At 36.7% G+C, this 12,967-nt stretch overlaps 1 protein-coding gene across 9 annotated transcripts in view; it reads left to right on the forward strand.

The window, feature by feature from the left end:
* The window catches only part of ASPH (aspartate beta-hydroxylase), a 212,528-nt gene that overhangs the window by 76,169 nt on the left and 123,392 nt on the right, over positions 1–12,967 (forward strand). For all 9 annotated transcript variants that reach the window (XM_072734661.1, XM_072734664.1, XM_072734662.1 and 6 more), the window contains 7 exons: positions 527–559; positions 1,458–1,514; positions 1,991–2,041; positions 2,481–2,513; positions 6,843–6,881; positions 7,807–7,842; positions 10,825–10,869. In XM_072734661.1, the coding sequence (XP_072590762.1) occupies positions 527–559; positions 1,458–1,514; positions 1,991–2,041; positions 2,481–2,513; positions 6,843–6,881; positions 7,807–7,842; positions 10,825–10,869 (294 nt within the window). The remainder of the gene's footprint in view (positions 1–526; positions 560–1,457; positions 1,515–1,990; positions 2,042–2,480; positions 2,514–6,842; positions 6,882–7,806; positions 7,843–10,824; positions 10,870–12,967) is intronic.

Raw genomic sequence — 12,967 nt, forward strand, 5'->3', positions numbered from 1 at the left:
CCGAAATCTCAGGGTCAAATCCCATATTGGGCTCCTTGTGTGGAGCCTGCTTCTCCTGTCTCTGCCTCTCTCTCTGCTTCTGTTTCTCTCATGAATAAAATAAAAAAAATCTTAAAAAAAAAAAAAAAAGAAAGTTTCCTTCATTCTTCCTTGTATTCCCATCTGTAGACACTATTTTCTGGAGAAAATAGGACACCACAGTGGAACTTGAAGTAGACTAGGAATTAGCCCCTTTCCTGGGTCCAGCCTTGTCACTATGTTACTCTGTTCAAATCATCCTGTCGTTAGTACAGGCTATGGTGGTGTTGAGTGGATCTACGAGAATGTGTGAGGCATTTCTAGGTGTAGTTCTACTAATAAGATAAAGTCTTTAGCAGACAGTTAATGGCTATTTTCATGTTTTATTTTAATAATAATTTGCTTTCAAAATAACATCAATGATAAGCATAGATTAAGAATATACTCTACAGTAAAATTGTAGAATTTTATGAAAGTGGTACTATTAATTTGATGTTATTCTTTTCAGAAACTGAAGACAGTTACCATATAGAAGAGACAGGTGAGATTTAAGCTTAATACTATCCTTTTTTAATTAGAATGAGTCTTTTCCTATAAAAGAACATTGTGAGAGAGAAAAACATTATCTGTGAATATCTATTAATAATATATTTTATATCATAAAATACCATATAATATATAGTTAATTATATAAACATATAATATATAATATAATATATATAATATATTGAAAAGTCACAATTATGTGTTGTCACTGGTCACACATCCTTAGAAGATAATGGCCTCATTGGAGAGGAACATGTCATCTTTCAGAAAGCCTGTGTTGACTAGTTTTTCTCCCAGTGCTGGAATAGAGATGTCTTTCTCTGTACATGAGAACCACATGATATTCTTGGCTGGCATTTAGGACCTATATTGTTTCAACAATATGTATTTGTATATACTAGAATTATATTGCAGTCTGGGAGTCCTCAGGTACTGAGTCCAGGTGTGAGGGGCTGGGAAGTTTGTGTGTGTGTGTGTGTGTGTGTGTGTGTGCGCGCGCGCGTGCATGTGTCCTTGCTCAGGCACACTCTGTGGCAGGTGCTTGCTGAGTGGATGAGAGGTCGGCTCACCTGCCGTCTCTTTGCTCTCAGTCTCTCTCTCATTAGTCTTTTGCTGAATGTAGTTGAACTTGCATAATCTAAATGAGACTGTAACTTCACCATTTCGTGGTTTGATTATAAACCCATTGATGATGGAGACTGTCTCATTCATCTTTGTATTTGGCATTTCGCAAAGGTAGCACCCGGGTGTTCTATGAGTGAATATAAATGTGAGCATCATTATGATTTTACAATTCTGTTATTATTAGATGTTGTGTTTTTCCTATTTTGAATATTGAGTATAATCGTTCTTGAGATATATTTGCAATTTCCTAATCACTTCTTAACTTACAGCTTCACCGGCTTATAATCAGGATATGGAAGAGATGATGTATGAGCAGGACAATCAAGGTTTGTGATAATGTGTTTCTGTTTGAGCACTGGCCAAGGCCATTTTACCCCAGGTTTAATATTCTGATTTATCGTAGAGTCCTCTTTGTAATACTCACAATCATTTTTGGTTGCCCAGATGTTTATAGAAATTCCTGAATATAGTTTAATATTACATCGAGGAATGAGGAAAAGAGGAGATGTATTTTTCAAACCACCATTGGAACTTTGCTCTTTGTAGATAGGACACTGGAAATGTGATTTGGAAATTGACAAGGCAGTATGATGTAGTGGAGTCTGACTGGTTCTGCTCCTTCCTATCTTTGTGACTTAGAAAATTATGGAACTGTATTCAACATAAATTTTATTAGATGGTAATGATAATATCTGTCTTACACAGTTGTGAAGATTAGAATTTGTAAATACTTTAGAATGGCATCCGGTAATGTGTTTGATTTTTTTCATGTTTGACAGAGGTGTATATTTTTTCTTTTTAGATTCGATGGAGCCAATAGTAGGTGATGATGGAAGAACATACCATGAAGCAGGTATTGGATGAATATTTTCATTAGATTGCAAACATTACTCAAGCCTTTACAGTTACAGTGCTATGTTAACCTGGTGATTTTTCTCTCAAAGGAGTCAAAAGTAATTTTAACACCTAATACAAGTCTTTTTGCTTTATAACAAGATGAGATTATGAAAAGAATATCAAGCTTTCATATTTTAGCTTGTCTACACTGGCACCATGACAAAACATGAATCCTTAATGCTACTTTTGCATCTTTATACCAGTTTGAGGAATTTTTATGAAAATAATTTACTTGTCCTTTTGTCTAGTTGTTTTTGGGCAAAGGTACTTATCACTGACTGCAGACACTAATATTTAAGGGAATAATTCTGTATTTGAGATTAAGTTGTATTTTTTAGCTAAGCAATTACATAGAATGACCCATTTAATACTGAGTTTTATTCTCTCTTTTGCAGATGACCTTACATACCAAGACTATGATGAACCAGGTTTGGAAATGCTTCTTAACTTTAAGCCGCCTATTTGTTTTACAGTCTACTCATACTTTGACTGTAGAGTATAGAGAATAATGTTTTAAGCTACAAATACCATAACTTAAAATCACCAAATGAATGGGAGTTTTCAAAGAATTTACTTGGGGAGATTGTTTACCTCCTCCAGTGGTTCTGCCATTAACTAATTTCTTAAACTCCTTGCAAGTTGCCTTTGGAAGCAGTTGAAAATCATTCACTAAAGCTTATCTCATTTATATTCATAGCTCTCTTTTGATTAAAATATAATGCTTTATTATATTTTAATAAATAAATGGTGGGTGGAGAACTAGTCAAAATTTAATGACTAGTTTCTTCTACAAAGTAATCCCACTCTTAAAGGTGATGGACCTGTTAGTATGGAGAAAGGTACAAAATAATTTCATTGCAGACTTGAAAGTGGCATAATTTTGTGGCTTGAGTGGCATTAGATTCAGATTTAGACAATTATAGCTTTGTTTGTTTCCCAAGCACTTCTATTCTGCCTTATTAAACTTCATGATGTAGATTCTATTTTTACTACTTCCCAGATGAAAGAAATAAAGTTCAGAGAATGTAAGTGATTTACATAAGTTCATATGACTAAGAAATGATAAAGCCAGTGGTGTATCATTTTTATTCCACCACCTTCATAAATGACTCTAAAAGGAAAGAGTCAATTGAGCATAACTTCATGTGTGAAGCAAGAAGAGGGAAGAAATGTATAGTGCTTGAGGTAAATATGGAGGACTTTCTATGTGCTGGATGGTTTTGGGAGCTTGACGTTTAATATGAATGATATAGAGTACCTACTGTCAAGAAATGTATGGTCTCATGATAGTGGTTCTCAATTGAAGAAAATTAGGAGTGGCTGTGTATAAACCCTGATACACTATAATTTATTAAGCATATGTATTTAAGATTTAAGGTTCTACGAAGGTGACCATTCACAGTGGCTGTCTCTAAGGGGATATGAATGATGCCATTGGAAGAATCCTGGATTCTGTCTTTATAAGGAATTAAATAACTTGGCCACTATGATTGCATCTAGCTTTTCTTTTTCAGTTTCAAATTTAAAGGAGAAAATAGTAATTTGGAAATTAAAAATTACATGGAGAGATGAGACTTGAGATACTTTTCTGATTTCTGCCACTCATTATAATGTTTGTCTAAATATGCTAGAAAGAACATGTTTGGAAGGGAATTTGCAGACTAGATCCAGAGAACTTTAAAATCAAACTTGAAAGAAGTATAAAATTAGATACTGTGTTAAAAAAGATGTTGTAAAAATAAATGTATTTTCATAGGCAGAATATCAGAATAAGTATAATTCAACAGGTTAAAAAGAGTAATAAATAGGATGTAGGGGGGTCATCAAGATTTGAGACACTTTGGATCTCAAGCTTTTAAGATAATTAGATTACGTTACTATAAAACCTAAACTTTTTCAAACGAAAGGGAAGTAATAGAATTATTAATAGGATTGTACACTGTGTTCTAAAAAGATACCTTAGTGATATTTAGGAACCAGAATGGGGAAACCCAAGTGAACATGTAAATGAAGCCATAAGTAGGATGAAGACAAAACCATTTTTCAGTAGGAGAAGAGAATACATTCTGTATTAAATTCCCTACATCTAGAAACTAAACCTGGAAAACATCTTTACTTACTAAAGCTGGGGAGGGAACCAACTTTACACATAAAAAATCTAGGAAGCATATGTATTTGAATATACGTAGCCTATATTAAATAAATCTAGGAAATGCAAGTAGTACCATCTTACCATCTGATTGATTTATTCATATGCTGCATATGTATTAACTGTCTTATGTATGCCTTAAACATAGGACTGGAGCAGTTCAGGTGAGGAACATACACACGGTTCATATTCCCACAGACTTTATATTTTGCCTGGTGGAGGGGAATGTTGGGGGAGGGTAGAAATCATACAGATAACTTCAATTTAGTGTTTACTCACAATTGTGCTAAGTGCTGGTGAGAACAAGGATGGTGTGTAACAAGAGCACACAGTGAAGAGAAACCTAGTTAGTTAATGGACCAGGGAAGGCTTCCCTAAAGTTTGGAGGTGAAAATTAGAGCCCTTGACAAGTCAAGGGGAAGGTGGCTGGAGTGTCTTAAGCCTCTGAGGTGAGAAGATGTGTCTGGAGTGCTGGCAGTCTAATCTGGGCTTGGACTGCACTATGTCTAGGGTCCAGAGGATGCCTAGAGATAGTTTGGGATGTTTACCTACCCTTAGGCATCATTCAAGGCACTACAGAATCAGATACACATTTTGCCTGGCATGTAGCAAATAGACTGGAAAGAAACAAGAATGGATGTGAGGAGACTAGTTAGTTTAGTGCGGTTATCTCAATCTGATCTTGCCCCGAGTCCCATTCTCTGCCAAAAGAGGAATCAGAGAAGATAAGTTTCAGGAAAGAGATGTTCAGCAGTGTCCCATGCCACTGAGGAGCCACGCAAGGTGAGCACTGAAAACCTGCATTTGATCTAGTATGATAGTGGCTTCCCAATGACGTTGGCAGGAGCCATTTTCAAAGGACAGAGATAAAGTAGTTTATACCAGGGTGGTGGCAGTAAAAGGAAGCAGACAAGCTGAGACATGTAAGGAGATAAAATTGACAGGGTGTGATGTGTGTGGATATAGCTGGGCTGAAAAAGCACGATGTCACGAACCCCATCCACTGTTCAGCTTGTTCCCTTGATGGATAGTGGTGCTTTTTCCCAAAGATAGGCAAGACTAGAAAACAGAAATGAGCCAAGAGGCCATGAGTCCAGTCTGTACATGTCGACTGTATGTCAAGACATCCAGGGGGGATATCTAATAAGCCAATTGGTGCTTGGGTCTCAGCAGAGACATCTAATTCTTGGCTATAAGTTTGGGAATCTTGAGTCTAGATAAAGTAATTGAAACAAAGGCTGAGATCACTTATGAAGGGAGGACTGAGTTGGGGGGAATGGGAGGCTCTGTGGCTCACCACCATGAAAGCCAATATTTAATGCCTGGTAGGACTAGGGTAGGTGATGAAGATTGAGGAGAAAAGAAGGAATAAAAGGAGAACATGGTCACAGTGAAGTCCAAGGGCAGTAGTGTTTGAGAATGAAGGAGCTGCTGAGAGATCTAACTTGGCAAGGTGGAACACCTCCATTAGATGGAATGAGGGGCTCACTGGTGGTCTCAGAGGAGCTGTGGCAGGGAGGAGTCAGGGCCGCAAGAGAGATGGTTCAGGAAGGAAAGGAGGAGTGAGACAGCAAATGTAAATGACTTTGAAGAAATTAGATTATGAAATGGAGGGGGAGAGATGGGGAAAAGGGAAGTAGGCTCAATAAAGGGCCTTTTTTTTTTTTTTTAAGTTGGTAGAGACTTGAGCATGTTTAAATACAACACAGTTCAAAGGAACGGAGCGAGCAAACAGGCACTGCCCCTTTGTTTTACCAAAACCACCAGAAGGACAGAGGATGATGGATTAAAAATTTTCCCTTACTTTACCCAGTGCTGAGAATAATATCTGAAATATAGTAGGTGCTCAAAAAATTTCCTTTATTAAATGATCATAAGGAATACATTTATAACTGTGCTAAGAAAATAAGAAAGCTCACTCTAAGCACACCAGAAAATTTGAGGCGTTTTTGGAGAATGGAAAAAGCTGGGATGAAGTTGATAAAAAAGCTGTGACCCAGCTGAGCCCGAGAGAAGAGACCAGAGCATCTTTTTTTTTTTTTTTTTTTTTTTTTTTTGAGACCAGAGCATCTTTTACAGCAGAACAGAGAGCCACTGAGCCCCGTACAGGTCAACAAGAGGAGAACTGATGGGTGCAGGGCAGTGAGTTCAGGACCTGTAAGCTGAGCCTTTGTGCTGTGGGACTGGCACCACGAGTGCTTGCCCCCAAGTGGAAGATCTGAGAGCTGTTGCCTAAGCTCAGAACCCTCCCCTGCAGACATGAAAAAAATAGAGAAAGGAAATTCACTGCCACTGGGAGTAAACAGATTTTGGATCCTGGTAACAAGTAATTGGGGAAGAACCTTAATTTCCCCCATTTTACACTAAAAAAACATCTGTAACTGCCGCTCTCTTTTGGCTAAAAGGGGGCTGGCCTACTTGGAATCTGGGCTTGTTTGACTCCACACCAGACTGCCCCCCTCCTCAGCCTGCCACTTCTCAGCAACTATGCCCCAGGGTTCAAGGACGAATGAGACATCATCTGTGCTCATGAAACCATAGAGCGAACGCTGTGTCATAGTGAGAATTATGTAGTCCTAACGGATTATTTTTTCTGTGTATCTTCTAGTATATGAACCATCAGAAAATGAAGGGCTAGAAAGTTCAGGTAAGCTCTTTCTCTAAGCAGGTGTCTCCTGCAAGTCAGTCCCACCCCCCTTATATTTATTAAAAGTCTGATAGCTTGTGGAATAAAGACAGAGGTAGTAAACAATACAAGACATGTTCAAGTATCCAAGGAAGTAATTGTATATTGTCAATATTGTTCCCTTATGCAAGTTTTATGTCATCAGGGATGATGTCGGCCTATTTGATATATTCTTTGAATATAATTTAGGAATTAAAGTTGATATGCTAATATAAATCAGAGAGGGAGACAAATAAAAGACTCCTAATCAGGAATGGTTGGGTGGCTCAGTGGTTGACCAGCTGCCCTCGGCTCAGGGCAGATCTTGGGGCCCTGGGATCTAGTCCCACATCAGGCTCCCCTCAGGGAGCCTGCTTCTTCCTTTGCCTATGTCTCTGCCTCTCTCTGTGTATCTCTCATGAATAAATAAATAAAATCTTAAAAAAAAAGACTCTTAATCATAGAAAACATACTGAGGGTCACTGGAGGGGAGTGGGGGGATGAGGTAATTGGGTAATGGGTATTAAGGAGGGCATGTGATGTAATGAGTACTGGGTGTTACATAAGACTGATAAATCACTGGCCTCTAAAAAAAGTAATTAGTGGATATTCTTTGGGTAATTTTAGAATAATATTAGATGTTGAACCATTAAAAAATAATTTTAAAAAGGAGGGTGTGTGATGTAATGAGCACTGATGAATCAGTGACCTCTACCTTTGAAACCCATAATATATGTTAATTAACTGAATTTATATAAAATTTAAAAAAATACTTAGGAGTCTCCATAAGAAGCCCCAGTCTAAAAAGAGCCAAATTTAGTTATCTTAGTAGAGATAAGTTAATTTAAGGATCTAGTGTGAGATAATGTAAAATGTGTTTGGTTTTTTTTTTTTTTTTTTTTTTTAGATAATGCTGGAGAAGATTCAAACATAATTTTAGAAGGTAAGTTAATTTTATAGAGATAGTTTTACTTTTTGTATTAAAACTACATTCATGTATTCAAGAGATACGTATTGGACACTTTGCTATCTATAGGATGTCCGGGGCTAAGAGAGTGCAAGCGAAGATGATGGAGATAGCATTTCTGGTTTCCTTGGAATTGGCATTCTTATGGCCAAATATGATAAAGTAACTACAAATTATGAAAAGGGCGATAAAAGAGATAAAACCAGGATACTACAATAGCAAATAACTGGCTTCGGCAAGGCTCCTCTAACGAGGGGGTGGTTTTGTCAGATGGTGTTAGCCTTGGGCAGGGATGGGTTAAAAGTTGGGTTCTTTATGTTGTTCAGCTGGACCGACTATTTTTTTTTTTTTAAGATTTTATTTATTTGAGACAGAGCACGAGCAGGGAGCAGGGTCAGGGGGAGAGGGAGAAGGAGACTCCCTAAGGACAGGGAGCCCAATGCAAGGCACAGTCCCAGGACTTTGAGATCATGACCTGAGCCAAAGGCAGACACTTAACTGACTGAGCTGCCCAGGCATCCCTAGACAAATGATTTTCAAATCCATTCTTTTCTCTGTGGCTCTAGTGCTCTAGTTCAGCCCTCATCACCTTCCTGGACAACAGTGGTAGCCTTCTAGCCCATCTTCTCAACTAGATACTTGTGTTCTTCAAATCCATTTGTCAGGATGTCATTAGGGTGCTCTATTCAAAAGTACTGGTTAGGCTATATCAACCCTGTGCCTAAACCCTCTTTTCTTCCCCATCTGTGTCAGGATGGTTATTTTCTGTTACAGGTAATAGAAAATAAACTTGAATTGGCTTAAGCATTAAAGATTCAGGTGACAGATCAGTTGTGAACTCGGAGGACCTAATGAATCTGGATTATATTCCAAGTGCAGTGGGAATCTGGGAAAGATACTTAAATGAGATATAGCATAATCTGACTTACTTTAAACAATTACTTTCATTCCTAGTTAGGAAATGGATTGTATGGAGCAAAAATGGAGGCAGGGACCACCCTGTTAGGAAATGATTGTACCAATCCAGGAAGTGATCATGGTGGCCTGGAGTAATGTTATGGCAGTGGAAATGACACGGAGGAGGAAGTCTTGTATTTTAAATGTATTTTTGAATTACAACTGATGAAACTTTCTGATGGTTGTGAAGGAAAGAGAAATAAAGGGAGACTTTGGTCTGGTTTGAATAACTGTCGGATGAGGAGGCAATCTACCAAGAAGAAAACTAGGATATATAAGAAACTGGTTTAGAGGAGAAAACCAAGGCTTATTTTAAGTTTGGGAATGAAGTGAGATTCCCACGTAGAGGTTTCAAGTAGCAGGTTGGATATACCAATGATATGAACTAGATGGGTGAGACCTGAGATTGGTATGTTTGGGAGCCCTCATGAAGATGGGAGTTGAAAGCCTTACTGAAGTGGATTTAACAAGTTCTGGAGTAAAGAAAATCAGGTTGTGCTGATATAATTAATTCATAATTACCTTTTAAAAAATCCTCTCATTACATTGTTACCAGAATAAATTTCAGGTAAATTTGTTAAATGTATACTTTTTGAATACAATCAGTTGAAAATTTAATTTATCTTGCAATAATAATAATAAGGCTTTCTTAGTATAACATCAATGATGGAAATAACAAAGTGATCAATACTTTATGATGCACACAGTTTTTTCAAACCTAAAATGACAAATAAAAGAAATTCTGAGAAAAAAATATTAGTGAAGATGATAAAGTGCTAATAGATCTCTGATTTAACCAAGAGTGAAATCAGTATGCAAACCTTAACAAGCCAGTCACAACAGAGAAAGCTAGTAAGCACTCACAGTACTGCCACTAAAACAACAAAATATGCCAGAATATTAATAGTGATCAGTGGGAATAGGTGAGATTTTTTTCCTTGTATGTAAAATATTTCCAAATCTTCCATTCGAGTATGTATTATTCTTAAAATTAGAAGCAAATTAGTGTCAGAAGGAAAATGATTAAAATAGCTGCATAATTAACAAGAGTTTTAGAAAATGCTATAAAAATTCTTCCTTTTGACCAAAGTCTGTTACGAGTCTTTAGGAGGCAGGGCAGCCCGGGTGGCTCAGCGGTTTAGCGCCGCCTTTAGCCCAGCCCAGGGTGTGATCCTGGAGAACCAGGATCGAGTCCCACGTCGGGCTTCCTGCATGGAGCCTGCTTTTCCCTCTGCCTGTGTCTCTGCCTCCCTCTCTCTCTCTATGTTGCTCATGAATAAATAAATTTTAAAAACTTAAAAAAAATAAATAAAATTAAGAAGTCTTTAGGAAGCAAAAGGAAAGCTGATACAATCTTATCTCTAGGTTAAGGTAATGCTCAGTGGGTTGTTAGATATGAAGATCTTCATATATATGTAATTTTATAGAGTGAATTAGATCAATATATTATTATACCATTATGTGATAAAGTCTATAGTCTCTTTAGTTGCAAATGGGTTGAAGTAGCCAGGGGAAAAGGTGAGATATTTAAAGTCATATCCATATTTTTGTCTAGGCTTAGAATAGTATTTTTCAGAAACTTTATTAAGGATATGGATTTACTTTTGGATTCTATTTCAGTTTGTCTTTTGTTCACATTAAAATTAGGGTTATGAGTTAAAAACATTTTAACAAGATATTTTAAATATCTTTTCTTCAGCTTTCTTATCAAGTCTGATGCAAAATTGTGGTGAAGACCTAGGTTTTAGTTCATATCTCCTTTGCCCAGGCAGTGAGTCAGTTAGGCAGATAACGGAAAGCCTATTTTACAGAACATTTGCAAAGCAAACAACATTTTGCCAGGTTATAGCTAATTCTTTGTTGTAACCTAATGTTTTTGTGATCATTGCAATCAAATCCCAAAAATGTCTGTAAAAATAATCACAGTAACTTAAATACAATCTGTTTTTTAAATACTGGTCAGCAATATGTAATGGATTGTAATTTTGTTATTTATTTTAGAAGTATACATGCCCCCTGCGGAAGAACAACAGGAAGTACCCCCAGGTATGACATTTTGCTAGATGCACTGCCTTTTCCTTTTCTGTTTACTCTAGAATATACTGTTGATACTCACACAGCTCTATGAAATCAGTCTATGAAGAGCAAAAATCCTGAGAGAAAGATTAATTATACCTAAATTCAAAAAGAAGATTATCTGTGTTTTGATCAGTTGAGCCAAAGTAAAGGGAAATACACATCAGATTCAGTCTAGTACATGTTTGTTGAGCTAGAAAGTGAGGAGCATTAATGATCAAAGTAACATGATCTTTGCCTTTATAGATGGTCAGTAGTAGTAGTAGTAGTAGTAGTAGTAGTAGTAACTAGGTGGGGCTTTTTCCTTTTTTTATTTTTTTCTAATTGACATGCTAATTGATGGAGGATATGGAATCAGAACTGCCTTAAGATGGAAGTTTAATAGTGCATTATTTTGTCACTGTCTTCTTCCATTCTCTATTTCCATAAGCGCATCTTAGTACCCTGGGTGATCCCGATTGGCTCCCTAGGCCTTGGCAGTACCTGAAGTCTTTCCTTCCAGCCCACTGAGTTAATCCATTTCTGTACTTTTCTCTCCCCTCTACCACATGTCCCTCTCATCAGCATTGAATTCAGAGAATGGGAACACCATTTTGACCAAATCCTTTGTTTTCAAATGGCATTTTAGAGATGACATTAACTCTACCTATAAAATGAACACACAAGCCTCCTGTTCTTATTGTGGGAAAAAAAAACATGTTTTTGTGAAGAGAGAAACTTCCAGTACCTCTATCCTAGGTGTATTTCTTCCTGTTTCTGTATTTTATTTCTGTTTCCTTTCTTTTTGTGTCATTTATTGGTTGACTTTTTGCTCATATTTTTTACATTATGCTTACTGTGAATTTTGTAGCGATGATGTGCATTACTGTTTGTGCTTTTTGTAGAAATAATTATAACTGCCAAAATCTACTGAGTAACAAATTTCAAGGAAAAAAAATGACTTTTATAATCAAAGAATATTTTTAGTTCTATACCCCAGCTCATCTGTGCTTATGTCACGATTGGTGAGATGTTTCAGGGTTTTGTCATACCATGTACATTTATAGTACTAGGTCTAAATACTTAAGAGAACTGAGCTGTTGGTATTATAATGTGAATGAGAATAGAAATCCATGGAGAAATTGGTCTTTTACATGATGAATACTGAGCAGGTGTGTGTATTTGGTGTTTAGGAAAGGTGCAGAGAACAGGGAGAGCCAATGTTTCTATCCTACATTTACGATTTCTTTTTTTGTTGCATGGCAATTCGCAGAGGGCCTCGTTTCTGCCTTGAGGAGACAGAGCAGGCTACTGAATTAGCATTTTGATTACTGTCCATGCCTTTAAAGAAAATTGTCTTATATGTATTTTTAAAAATAATGAGTTTTACAACATTGACTCTTTCCTAGTTACAGTTCATATTTTTTAATATTGACCTGATGTTAGTGGAAGTATAAAAGGTAATCCTGTTTTCTGGCTAGAAATCTCTGTGCTTTTACTTTCATATTTTATAAGCTGAGCCTAAGAATTTCCTTGGCATATAAATATAAAATACCTAGAGGTTGAGGTGCTGGAATAATAAGCTGCTTTTTTAGATGAGGTGTTTAACAACCGAAGCCCATAAAAATGAGGATTTGATTAATATGCATTCTTACTGACATACAACGAGCTTCCAATAAATGGTGACCGTGGCAATTTTTGTTTAGTAATTAATTTGCCTGATCTTTGAGGTGGATCAAGAGAAGTTAAACCCTGAAAGGCCTGCTCAGAAAGTTATAACCTGTAATTTGGTGTCATAAAAATTTGATTGACCCACTGCACAGTTATGGTGTGACCTTGCCAAAGAGACTGTAAGGCCAAGAGTTATTTTTAATGATTGCACTTGGTTTGCTTATTTCCCATTATTTTCATAGTCTTACTTATATTACAACCTCTTTTATTCAGTCTTACAAAAGAATAATAGTTGAAACTCTATATTCATGATCGTTTGATACAGTAAGCTCACTGCTTTTATATTAATTATCTGTGTGATTACAGAAGCTGTAGGAGTACTGATGGTAGGGCCTGTCTTCTTTTTTTTTTTTTTTTT

This window comes from Vulpes vulpes, chromosome 13 (assembly GCF_048418805.1).
Source record: "Vulpes vulpes isolate BD-2025 chromosome 13, VulVul3, whole genome shotgun sequence".
Taxonomy (NCBI): domain Eukaryota; kingdom Metazoa; phylum Chordata; class Mammalia; order Carnivora; family Canidae; genus Vulpes; species Vulpes vulpes.